The 12,573-nt window shown below is 43.5% G+C and overlaps 1 protein-coding gene across 8 annotated transcripts in view; it reads right to left on the bottom strand.

Moving 5' to 3' along the window:
* Positions 1–10,563, bottom strand: part of LOC133342032 (hemicentin-2-like) — a 35,898-nt gene extending 25,335 nt beyond the window's left edge. For all 8 annotated transcript variants that reach the window (XM_061550910.1, XM_061550908.1, XM_061550909.1 and 5 more), the window contains exons 1-4: positions 10,432–10,563; positions 7,598–7,740; positions 2,427–2,553; positions 359–649 (exon numbers count right to left, since the gene is read on the bottom strand). In XM_061550910.1, coding sequence (XP_061406894.1) covers positions 359–649; positions 2,427–2,553; positions 7,598–7,740; positions 10,432–10,480 — 610 coding nt within the window. In that variant the 5' untranslated portion in view covers positions 10,481–10,563. The remainder of the gene's footprint in view (positions 1–358; positions 650–2,426; positions 2,554–7,597; positions 7,741–10,431) is intronic.
* Between the last annotated feature and the right edge of the window lie 2,010 nt (positions 10,564–12,573).

Below are 12,573 nucleotides of genomic sequence, written 5' to 3'. Positions count from 1 at the left end.
TCGGTAAAAAAAAACCTCAATATTTCAAGAGCCGCAATGCACTGTGTTGAATACGGGACAGTGGTCGTGAATAAATAACGTCACGAGCCAGTCCTTCATGAGCACTGCCACACACGGCTCCGGAGACCGCAGGTTGCCGACCCCTGAGCCGGATGTTGAGATGATGGGATGATGGGATGTTGTAAGTACAGAACTTTGAGGTGGAGTGCTGACCATGCGATAGCCGAGGGATCGATCAGAACGGTGTAATATTATCAGTGACATATCTTGACCCTGACACAAAAGTCTCGTGTCGTTTAGTGACTCGCTGTTTAGATGTATACAACAAAAAGAGAAATCCACGTGGAGTGATGCCCACCCTGAATGGTGACGTTGACGGAAACGTTGTACTTGACGTTGGCGATCTCGTACACGGCCTCGCACGTGTACACGGCCTCTTGCGGCTGCTCGACGGTGTACTCCGAGGTCCAGTGGTCGATCTCTTCCGACCCTCTCTTCCACGCCATTATCAGCGTCGGGTTGGAGTCCCCTTCGCAGATGAGCGTGAGCGAGGCCCCCTTTGCCACGGCCACGTGCGCCGGGCTCCGATCGCTTCGGGCCACCGGATCGCCGTGGGGGCTCAGCCTCAACGTCATGGACTGGGGAGGGTCTGCCACACAAAGGCAAAGATCCCCCAGGTAGCCTTAACGGACTGTTCAAGTTCAAGTTCATTTATTAGGTATAACCCTGTGAGCCATTCGGCTCTTGAATCGGGTGCAAACGCAACAAACAAAAAACAAAAACACGAACAAAAAACATCTTAAAGTGAATATGTGACTAAGTGCAAACAGAAAATCCAAGAAAAGACAGCAAAATATTGCAGGAAAATTACCGTACATCAACGCTGTGTGCAAAAATCCCAGTGGGATGCAAGTCAATCAACAACAACAACCACAAGACAACTTAGATTAAGGCCATCAGTCTAACTCTGTACTACAACAAACAAACATGGCTAAACCAATACACTTTTCGAAATCACCTAAATAAAGCCATGAAAGCAATGAAAAAGCAATCATTGGAACTGTGACAGAGCACTGTTCGCGATCAGCTGTTACGGCTGGCACGGCACGCGAGAGGATGGGTGACCAACGCCACGCCCGGTCGCCTTTGTCTCGCCGGTGTTGATGTTTGCACACCGCGCGAGGTACTCATTTAAGGCTGAGTCGACCTCGACAGGGCCCAGGACTAAGTTCATATATTCGCCACTGTTTATTGGTGGTGAGCAGGAATTTAATTCGGATCACCGGGTTCGTAACGCATTGCTGCCACCACACACACACACCTGACATTCGGGGTAAATGTATCTGTGAGCCATAGGGGCCGTCCATAAATGACGTCACGCGATTTTGGACAATTTTTGCCCCCCACTCCCCTTCGTCACACGGCGTCACAAAAGTCAGACCCCCCCCCCCCCACATCAAAATGCGCAACTTTAAATAAACATAGACAACAATTTCTACTTAATTAAATAGACTTTTTAATAAATGTTTTCTCCGACAACATCAGAGTGCAGCGCCATATTAAATACGCGCTACAATGAAAATTGTTTAAAGCGATTTGAAGCATGTTTTAGTTTTTTTTGGGGGGGGGGCAGAGCTTTGTGACGTCATATTTGAGGGGGGGGGTTTGACTTTTTGTGACGCCGTGTGACGAAGGGGGGGGGGGGAGTCAAAAATCGTCCAAAATCGCGTGACGTCATTTATGGACGGCCCCTTATGCGGCTGCTACTATAAATTCCCGCATGCGACGATGACGAGCCACTTCCATCAGCTGTCATGTGCAACCAGATCGCCTCTGAGAAAAGCACCAAAGGTCTCGGTGGGCTTTAGCTGGCGAAATAAAATAGTTTACTTTAAACCCCGCTTAATGATGTGCAAATTATATTGTTGGGTCTTTCGGTAAAGTCACGTAGATAGGTTCAAAGAAAATATTTTTTGTTATTTTCGTCGTGAGAATTGTATTTTATGTTTTATATTTTTTTATTTTTTTATTTTCCATCTACGTGACTTTACCGAAAGAACCAAGAAGATGAATCCCTGCAATCACGAAAGCTTTAAATCGAAATTCTTTGAACCTATCTACATGAGGCCTTGATCTGGTCGAACACCGTATGAGACTAGGCTCTAAGGAAAGCTGTCTCTGGTGTGGACCAATGAGTTTCAAGGACAATACATAAATTATCAGAGTATTGGTTTTTTTTGCATTTTGACTGCTAGTATTGTGGTTAATGTAAGCCAGAAAAAAGGGGGAAAACCCCTATTAGTCGATCTACGTGACTTTACCGAAAGAACCAAAGAACATGAATTCCTGCAGTCACGAAAGCTTTAAGTCAAGATTTACGTGCAAAATTGAGTTGATTTGAATGCGGCTCGGAGGTGCACACTTACAATAGACGTCCAACTTCGTCGAGCCCGTGTGGGTTATTCCATCATCGGTGGTGGCAATGCACTTGTAGTCGGCACCGTCGCTGCGATGCAGTGACGAGATGACGATGGTGGAATTGTCCATCGACAGCTGCCAGTTGGGATGAGACGCGTTCAAACGTTTTTAGTTTCTCTCTCTTACAGAAAGGCACGGTGAAAGAAGATCGCGTTCAAGATTTCGTCGTGTCACATAAACCACTTTTAAATAATCGAGAGGTTAAATTAAACCTCCTTTGCAAGTACCAAAAAAAAAATGTTCCCCTTTTTTCTGGCAACAAAACTGAAACCTTTTTACAAGGATTCATGTCTGCATTAACCACAATACTTGAATTGTCTTTGAGCTGTACGCCTTTTGGCGTCCTCTGGTCGAGCACCAATTGGATCGAGGCTCAAAAGAAAGCCGTCCCTCGGTGTCGACCAATCAGTTTCAAGGACAATGCATTTATTATCAGTGTGTTTTTTTCTTTGCATTTTGAATGCAAGTATTGTGGTTAATGCAGACATGAATCATTGTAAAAGGTTTCAGTTTTGTTGCCAAAAAAGGGGGAAAACCCCTATTATTAATAGGTTAAATAAAGTATCAAAAGACAGTGTAAAGGCAGAAGTAATAGTCTGTGTTATTGTAGGCATGCCATTCTTTTTATTTAATATCACGGTGACTGAGCACAGCCACGCCCGAAACGCCAAGCGGAAAGCAATGAACAAGAGCAGCAGCAGGCTACAGTCTACATTATAGACTGTCAGTACACTCATCCAGCTTTATAACCAGGCTACAGTCTACATTATAGACCACCAGTACACTCACCCAGATTAATAACCAGGCTACAGTCTACATTATAGACTGCCAGTACGCTCACCGAGGTTAAGAACCAGGCTACAGTCTACATTATAGACTGCCAGTACGCTCACCGAGGTTAATAACCAGGCTACAGTCTACATTATAGACTGCCAGTACGCTCACCGAGGTTAATAACCAGGCTACAGCCTACATTATAGACTGGCAGTGCGCTCACCGAGGTTAAGAACCAGGCTACAGTCTACATTATAGACTGCCAGTACGCTCACCGAGGTGAAGAACCAGGCTACAGTCTACATTATAGACTGTCAGTACACTCACCGAGGTTAATAACCAGGCTACAGTCTACATTATAGACTGCCAGTACACTCACCGAGGTTAATAACCAGGCTACAGTCTACATTATAGACTGTCAGTACACTCACCGAGGTTAATAACCAGGCTACAGTCTACATTATAGACTGTCAGTACACTCACCGAGGTTAATAACCAGGCTACAGTCTACATTATAGACTGTCAGTACACTCACCGAGGTTAATAACCAGGCTACAGTCTACATTATAGACTGTCAGTACACTCACCGAGGTTAATAACCAGGCTACAGTCTACATTATAGACTGCCAGTACACTCACCGAGGTTAAGAACCAGGCTACAGTCTACATTATAGACTGCCAGTACGCTCACCGAGGTTAAGAACCAGGCTACAGTCTACATTATAGACTGCCAGTACACTCACCGAGGTTAAGAACCAGGCTACAGTCTACTTTATAGACTGCCAGTACGCTCACTCAGATTAAGAACCAAGCTACAGTCTACATTATAGACTGCCAGTATGCTCACCCAGCTTAATAACCAGGCTAGAGTCTACACTATAGACTGCCAGTACACTCACTCAGATTCAGAACCAGGCTACAGTCTACACTATAGACTGCCAGTACACTCACTCAAATTAATAACCAGGCTACAGTCTACACTATAGACTGCCAGTACACTCACTCAGATTCAGAACCAGGCTACAGTCTACACTATAGACTGCCAGTACACTCACTCAAATTAATAACCAGGCTACAGTCTACACTATAGACTGCCAGTACACTCACTCAAATTAATAACCAGGCTACAGTCTACACTATAGACTGCAAGTACACTCACTCAGCTTAATAACCAGGCTACAGTATACATTATAGACTGCCAGTACACTCACGAAACTTAATAACCATGCTACAGTCTATATTATAGACTGCCAGTACACTCACTCAGATTAAGAACCAGACTACAGTCTGCATTACAGACTGCCAGTACACTCACTCAGATTAAGAACCAGGCTACAGTCTACATTATAGACTGCCAGTACACTCACTCAGATTAAGAACCAGGCTACATTCTACATTAGTGCTTAATTATTATTTAAATGTTATTATTTTTATTCACTTTCTTTTTATTTTTATACCGAAAGAACCAAAGAATAAGAGCAGCATCAGCAGCAGCACAGAATTGGCACACTTCCTGTGTTGAGCAAGGTTCATAAGAACTCGGGAAAAAGAACAACGGGGGAGAGAAACTCTCTAAAGTCTACATTATAGACTGGCAGAGAAACTCCCCCGTTGTCTTGAACGTGTGGCCTTTTGCGTCGGCCTCGTGCACCCAGACAAGTCTCGACATGACGAGTCCATGTGGGTTTCAGTCCGTGGGAACGGCGGCCCGTGATAAGCAGCGGGTTGATAATTGCCGAATGCAAACGAAGCCCCGGGCACGTGACAGCGAGCAACGTATCGAGGGGATGCTGGAATTCTATGGCAGGAAAAGGCAGAACTTGTACGTTTCTATCTTGATTTGAAGCTTTCGTGACTGCAGGAACCCATACTCTTTGGTTCTTTCGGTAAAGTCACGTAGGTAGAAAATCAAATAAATCACGACGTTTCGGGCGCAACACAAGCATCCATCATCAGGTGAGAAAGCATGGTCTGCTGCTGAGGCAGACCACGTGACGAGACATCGCAGATGTAACCATGTGCTGTGTACATCCTGGGCTACCACGTGCCTGCAAGCCATCATCATTGGATGAAGGCCTTTTCCATTCCTCAGCCACTATGGCAAGCACCACGAAGTTAAACTTCACATCCTGCATATAAATATCATCACTTAATCCTGATCCATTGGTTGCCACTATTTCATTATTTGGTTCCTAATCCTCCTCCAGCCGGTGTATTTTATTGCATTCTCAAATATGTATTTGTTTAATTGTTGTACAAAGCTTCTTAAAAAAATATTACCTTTTAATTTGACTCGGGTTAAATCTTGAGCCCCAACTTTCGCAAGCATGGGGCCTATTCCAACCTTCGAGGCGCAGTGGCACAGTGTGGTTGGCATGAATCGCCGGTACAAGGAATGCAATGGGCATCACTCCCTGTCTGGTTTCCATCCCTGTCAACCCCTTATCAGTGCCCCTACCTTATTAGAGACCAATTCAGACCTTATTGGTCACCCCGTGCCCTTATAAATCTCAACATTCATCCTACAAAGTTACATCACAAGGGAGACACACAAACAAATAGGCAAAAACATGTTTGCCTGTATTGAAACGGCTGTACGCCGTATGGACCTGAAAACTCAATTTCTCTGTACAAGAATACGGGGAAAACCGTATGGGTTGACCGCTATGGGTTTCCCATTTATTCGTAAGCCAGAGCCTGGATCCTCTACAGCCCATGGGCCCCAGTGCAGTTGCAACATCAATAATAATAACCTCTATTTTATAAAGCGCCTTTCATATTTGAGTATCTCAAAGCGCTGTATGCAAATTTAAAACTACACTCACAAGTATAGGCACAATCTAAGTTCAATAGAAAGCTGGTTATAACAATAGCGATGACTACTCTCGAAATTGCAATACAACGAAGAACTGTGACACAAGCGAATAATAATGCTTTGGCATCTGTAACTATAATATCACCAAGTCATCTATGACAATTATAGTACTGTACTGTAACGCTGCATTTGTATGACCACAGCAAACATGTCCCTTGATTAATATTTGACGGTAATAAAACAACCTTTTGCGCTCACACAGCATAACGTTGTGCTGATTTTTTGCACAGAAAAGCTCATGAATAAAGTCCTCAAAATTGAAAGTTGAACAAAAAGTGAAATAAGAATAGGTTTTAAAGTAGTTTGACCCAGTCAACTTACACGAAAGAAAATGTTAAAAACCTTTAATATTGATTTATGCTTGGGCCACATTTCCGTTCCTCCTGATTTTCGGTTTGCTTCATACATTTACCGTTCAGTATTTGCTATCCATGACCTCTTGTGTTTTTCACCTGGTTAAACAAATACACTTTAAACTCCACTTCTGCATTAAATGGCTAAGGGTGAGTTTAAATAAGGACAGGCTGGAGAGGTCAAACGTTTTCCCCTCCGGCTACTTCTTACTTTTTAGTTTCACTTCTGGAGTTGACAGGGGTATGCGATTGTTCTGGAATGATTAACCGTCTTCATGTTGCGTTTCACTTTCGCTCGTCATGCAGCGGACACACTTATTTGGCCATTTCACTTGAGGCAGTTTATTTCAATTAGGCGATAAAAAAATAAATGACGAGCGCTTCTGATGTTGGCCTCAAGCATTGTAACAATTATTAGTTCGCGCTCTTGGTATACTGCCAATGACGGTGTTTCACGTAGACCATTCATTTACGCCTTATCTCAAGGGTGAAGGTGCAGCCCTGCAATTACTTGCTCACGCCACCGCTGATGGAAGGGCGTTCACGAGGAGAGGAAGCTCTCGAGAGCTGCCGCAGATGATATATTGGCCTACTCCTCCACATTGGGCAGATGTTGTGGCCTGCTCATCGAGTGCGGCGTGCCCCATTTAAGAAACTTTACACCCTTGGTGCAGCCGCCGTGCCGGGGAGATGAAATCGAAAGCCGGCGAGTGGGCTGGCCTACTGCGACGTTGGGTACCCAAGGCACGTGCGGAAGATCGATGCAAGCGATCCCCTTTTTTGGCGTGGCGCACACGTCGCGAAATGCCTCCGTTGGTCACGAGAAGAGCTTGGAGGCAACCACTGATCGTGATCACGGACGGGACGGTGCACGCCAGCGGGCACGATGGCCTTGTACTCACCTCTTGTACTCACCTCTTACTTGAAACAGCTATCGTGCTGTGACGGTGCCACCTGAAGACGGAAGCTTATGTTGCCTCCGAAACGTCGTGATTTTTATTTTATTTTTATTTTACTTTTATAAATTTTAATGTTTTACCGACGTGACTTTACCGAAAAAGCCTAAGAATATGAATTCTTGCAGCCACGAAAGCTTCAAATCTAGAATTGACCTCACCTGTCTGCGAGAGGCGGTGGCCGGGGGCAGCTGGAGCCACTGGAATCTGGCCAGTCTCTTTGAGGGCACCTCGCATTGGATCTTCACCGGCTTGCCCTCGAGCGCATCGCGCGGAGAAACCGTCACCTTCAATTTTTCCGAACCTGCGGGAGAATTTTGTTTCGTAACTGCGTCAAACCGTCTTCACCTGTGATCGCCTTACAGTTTTATCATCGATTATCCAGCACCACGCGATTATCCGGCTGCTTGCAACATTATCCGGCGGTCCAGGTCCAATCTGGCGAAACCGACAAAACCGCTCCAAGGGCTGTTAAGCAGCCAGGCGATCAGCAAATTTAAAACACAAAAAAAAAACCGAATGTCATTCAAGAATGTGCAAAAATAAACTATTTTAAATAATGATGGTTCGTGATTATCTGGCGTTTTTAAAAATCCGGCGCCCCCCTCCCCTCCCCCCCGAAGCCGGCGGATAATCAATGATCGACTTGACAAGGTTAAATAAATCCATGCTTGTACGCAGGCTATGTTCGCATGTTCGTGAGAAAACTCATGGACTCCAATTTGTATGGGTCTCAAGTTGTATTTTGTTTTAACCAGATTGTTGAGATTTCAAGAGCAGGCCACCCCCAAAGCCATTGTATCTAAATGTTATTTCAAGCACGCAACTCTCCGTGCTTCTTTGCTCACTTTTCAGTTTTGGTTCCGTATTTTTCGTTAATGGCCATGCATGGTGCTGCGTATATCAATTTGTACGGTTTGGCTGATAAATAAATTTTATTCGCGTTAGTCTCAAAATGCAAGGTCTCCGTCACGACACTCTGCACTAAGCCACTGCAGTTTTACTATAACGCAGTAAGCAGAATTGGCTACAGTAATCAGAGCAGGATTGTGCAGCAGAGGCGATGGAGTTTTGGGAAACGTCCGTTATCCATCTTGCCTTCAGTAGGGGCAGGCACTGCCAGACACTTCGCCATGCCTGCCCCAGGAAAGGCCCCAAGAAAGGTAGGCACTGCTCAACTCCTGCTAAATAAATGTAAACTAAACTGGAGGGATGATAGCTCTTGAGCATTCCGACCATTGATTTACTTTACACAACATTTTCGTTTTTCTATAAACGCATTCAAAATATAAACGTATTTTTTTTTATTGCTGTGCTCACTTGGTTTGCATGCACGGTAAATGTCTAAAGATAAATATAAATTAAACCCAGGCTGTGTCAGTGCTGTGATGAATTCCCTTGATGTGGGCGCTGTGGGGTCGATTCTGGTGATGTTCAACAGACCTGAGACAACTCAGAGCTGTTTTTCAATACCTTCAGATGTACGCCTCTTTGTTAGTTGGTACTAGTTTTCGCTTTAAATGTAACATGATTTAATTCATTTATTTCATATTTTCACTCAAATTAGCTCCTATTAGTATAATTAAAGTTATATATCCAGAAAAATAGCCACACTGATTCTCAAGAATATATATTTTCTAGGAACATCCTGCATTTGGGATGTTCGGAAACCAGAGAATCCGGAGAAAGAAAAAAACGCACTTAGCATTGTGAGGAAATGACAATCAACATCCCGTGGCCACCTAATGCAATTTTAACTTATATACTTTATTTACTTAAGAGGCGCCACGGTGGTGTGATGTTATCTTTCTCGCTTGGTATGCAGGATGTCAGAGGTTCGATCCCAACCCTGACGCCTGCTGTGTATGCGGAGTTTGTATGCTCTCCCTGCGGTCTCGTGGATTTTTCTCTGAGTATTCCCGATTTTCTCCTCCACATTTGGAAACATGCGTTTAGAGTATTTGGCTGCTATACATTTTCACACGATGATAAGCCACTTCGTTAAGCTATCATTTGTGGCGAGGTAGCTTCTGAAAAGACGCTATATAACTTAGTGGGCCTTACCTGGTAAGATTAAAAAAAATATATTTGTATGTTTTTTAAGTTGTTTATGTTACTTTTCCTATACTTTACACTCCTATCGTGTTTTTGTATTGTTTGTTGTTGTAACATTCTGACCCGCCTCTACTGGACATCTGTGAAAAATATCTTTATAGCTCATCGAATTCCTCCAGTATAAATACATATTTAGATTGACCTTGTAGGGGTAATGTTGTGTCATTATCAAACGGTTGTGCTGTTTAGTTACAGTATGTGTTTACAATCATGCAAATTTAAGAAGCATAATCGATCAACCATAATGTATTTAGATAATCTATGAATACTATCAAATAACACATTGCGGCTCATTAAATTATGATCTCCAAAACTGTTATTAAATATTCGTGTCTTATTCAACACACGAATTTCCTGTGTGTACACCTGATGACGATTGCTTGTGTTGCAGTCGAAACGTCGTGAGAATTTTGTTTAATATTTTATTATTTTATTATTTCCCTTCTACGTGACTTTACCGAAAGAACCAAGAATATACTGGGTTACATATATATATCACTCTACATTCAATTCCTTCAGTAAAATAGAAAAAAACCACTCACTGTTGGATTACATTCGTTTAACTATACTGGGTTACATATACTGTATATCGTTCTAAATCCAACTCCTTCGGTAAAATTAAACAACAAAAAACACTGCTTAAAACATTCCTCAAGTGTAAATAATTCAGACTGCGCTTAGAAAGGTGTATATACCCCTTGAAATTAAGTGCATCGGAACATCTTCAAGAACCAACAGGATTTCAAACTAATCGAACACGCGCAGTTTTAAACGTGCAGGCCCGGTAAAAAAAACCACAAAAAAAGGAAATACCCAACGTTAACGCTTCAACAATGAACGGTTTTAGCATTAACGTGCATTAACCGTACGCTCGACTTACCTTGGCAAACGCGGGCAAGAAGTACGACTAGAAATAATCTGAACAACATTGTGCACGGGAATGCCGATGACGCTTCTGCCAGAAAGCTTTGGACGAAATGATGAAGGCTTTTTTTTGCAAATGTGCCTACACAAATCTGAGAGGGAGAGTCCGGTCCCCAGCACATTTAAATGGGGAAGGGAGAGGGGTGGGTGGGTGGATACACGCCCTCTTGGCACCGGTCAAGCTACAGAATTCCCCGTGAGCTATTTCAATGTGGTGACGTGACGCTCTTGAACGTCGCAAAGTGCTGACGCTTCTGGGAAATTGCCGAACGTTCCTACTTTTAATAACATCTATATTCTTAGGTTTTTTTCGGTAAAGTCACGTAGAGAATAAATAAATACTGATAAGAATAGCACTAATAATATAAACAAAATAATATGTTGTCAGTAGGTTTTTACCCTTTTAAACTGGTACAAAACTGACACCTTTATTCAAGGCATCATGTTTGCAATAAACACAACACAAGTAGTCAAAAAAGCAAACAAAAAGAAGCAACTCTGATAATGATAATAATGATAATAATATGCACTGTTATTATCATGATCAGAGTTGCTTCTTTTTGTTTGCTTTTAATATTTACTGTTTTAATATTTATGTGTTTTTTTAGGGCCCCTTTATAACATAAGCTACAGGCCCCACACTAGCTTCATCTGGCACTGGCGGAGTTGCAATGACGGAGCCGGCAGGACAAGACGGTGGGCCAATGGGGACCAGATAAAGATAACGGGCCTCCGCTGGGGTGATGCGACTTGGCAAGCGACTCGCTGCGTGGCTGGCGGCTGCTGCCTCCTTCCCCTTTGTCGTTCCACCTCGCACCTCCCAGTCATTCTCTCCTTGAGAGTGAGCGAATACCGCCCGGCACATTACAAGTTGAAATTATCGTTGTTCGTATTACTTTCATTGATTTTCGATTTAAAGCTTTCGTGACCGCAGGGATTCATCTTTTTGGTTCTTTCGGTAAAGTCCACGTAGAAGGGAAATAATAAAATAATAAAATAATAATCTAATAATTAAAATAATACATAAATAATTCTCACGACGTTTCGGCCTGTCTCCCCGGCAGACCTGGTCTTCACCTGAGGACGGCTGCTTGCGTTGTGGCCGAAACGTCGTGAGAATTATTTAATTATGTTTTATTTTTATTATTTTATTATTTCCCTTCTACGTGACTTTACCGAAAGAACCAAGAAGATACTATTATTGAATTATACCTTCCTGCCTTGGCCGCCACGGTGGCGAGATGTTAACTACCTCGCCTGGTATACAGGAGGTTGTTGGTTCGATTCCGACTATGACGCCTGTATAATTGGAGTTTGCGTGCCTCTCTCCCAGTGGTTGCATAGATTTTTCTCCGGGTCCTCTGGTTTTTCCATCCACATTTAGAATCGACACGGGTTTAGAGTATTTGGCTGCTATACATTTCCACGTGATAAACCACTTCGTTGAGCTATCATTTGTGGCCAGGTCGCTTCTGAAAATGAGATATATAGCTCAGTGGGTCTTACCTGGTAATACATTTTACGTATCGTTTTAATAGTTTATAGGTCAAAACGCTGAACTGGCAACGCTGAGGTCCTGGGATTGAATCTATGCAGCTGCCTGAGTTGTGTGTCGGCTCCGAAGTTACGTGGCGCAAAAACACGGAGCATCAATGCATCGCGTCCCAGTGGCAAGCGTTGACCACAGGTCACTTTACGGCAGAGGTGGGGAATGTCCGGCCTGCGGGCCGTACAAGGCCCGCGAAATCATTTGGTGTGGCCCTGCCAAGGCAACCACAGGCAGGACTCGAAATTCACTAAATCTAGGAGCAAACCTGGAAAAGCAGTTGCGAGTAGCAACATCATCATCAATACCAGCTAACATCACACGCCTCGCCAAAGAGAAGCAGTTCCAGTCCATCACATTAGGGGGAGAGTTAATTAAATGTTTGACCAATATAACAGGCTAATTTTTAAGTTGATAATTTTGTATGGCCCGCGATTGATGTTATACATATCCAAATGGCCCTTGGCAGAAAAAAGGTTCCCCACCTCGGAGGTACCTCTATGATATCCATCGCCGTGGGCCATTCTCCAACACGATGGGCAGCACTGCTCC

This window comes from Lethenteron reissneri, chromosome 13 (genome assembly GCF_015708825.2).
Source record: "Lethenteron reissneri isolate LAM-NWPU_2019-01 chromosome 13, ASM1570882v1, whole genome shotgun sequence".
Taxonomy (NCBI): Eukaryota; Metazoa; Chordata; class Hyperoartia; order Petromyzontiformes; family Petromyzontidae; genus Lethenteron; species Lethenteron reissneri.
The sequence above is the reverse complement of the archived record's forward strand: the minus strand, read 5'-3'. Positions and strand labels throughout refer to the sequence as shown.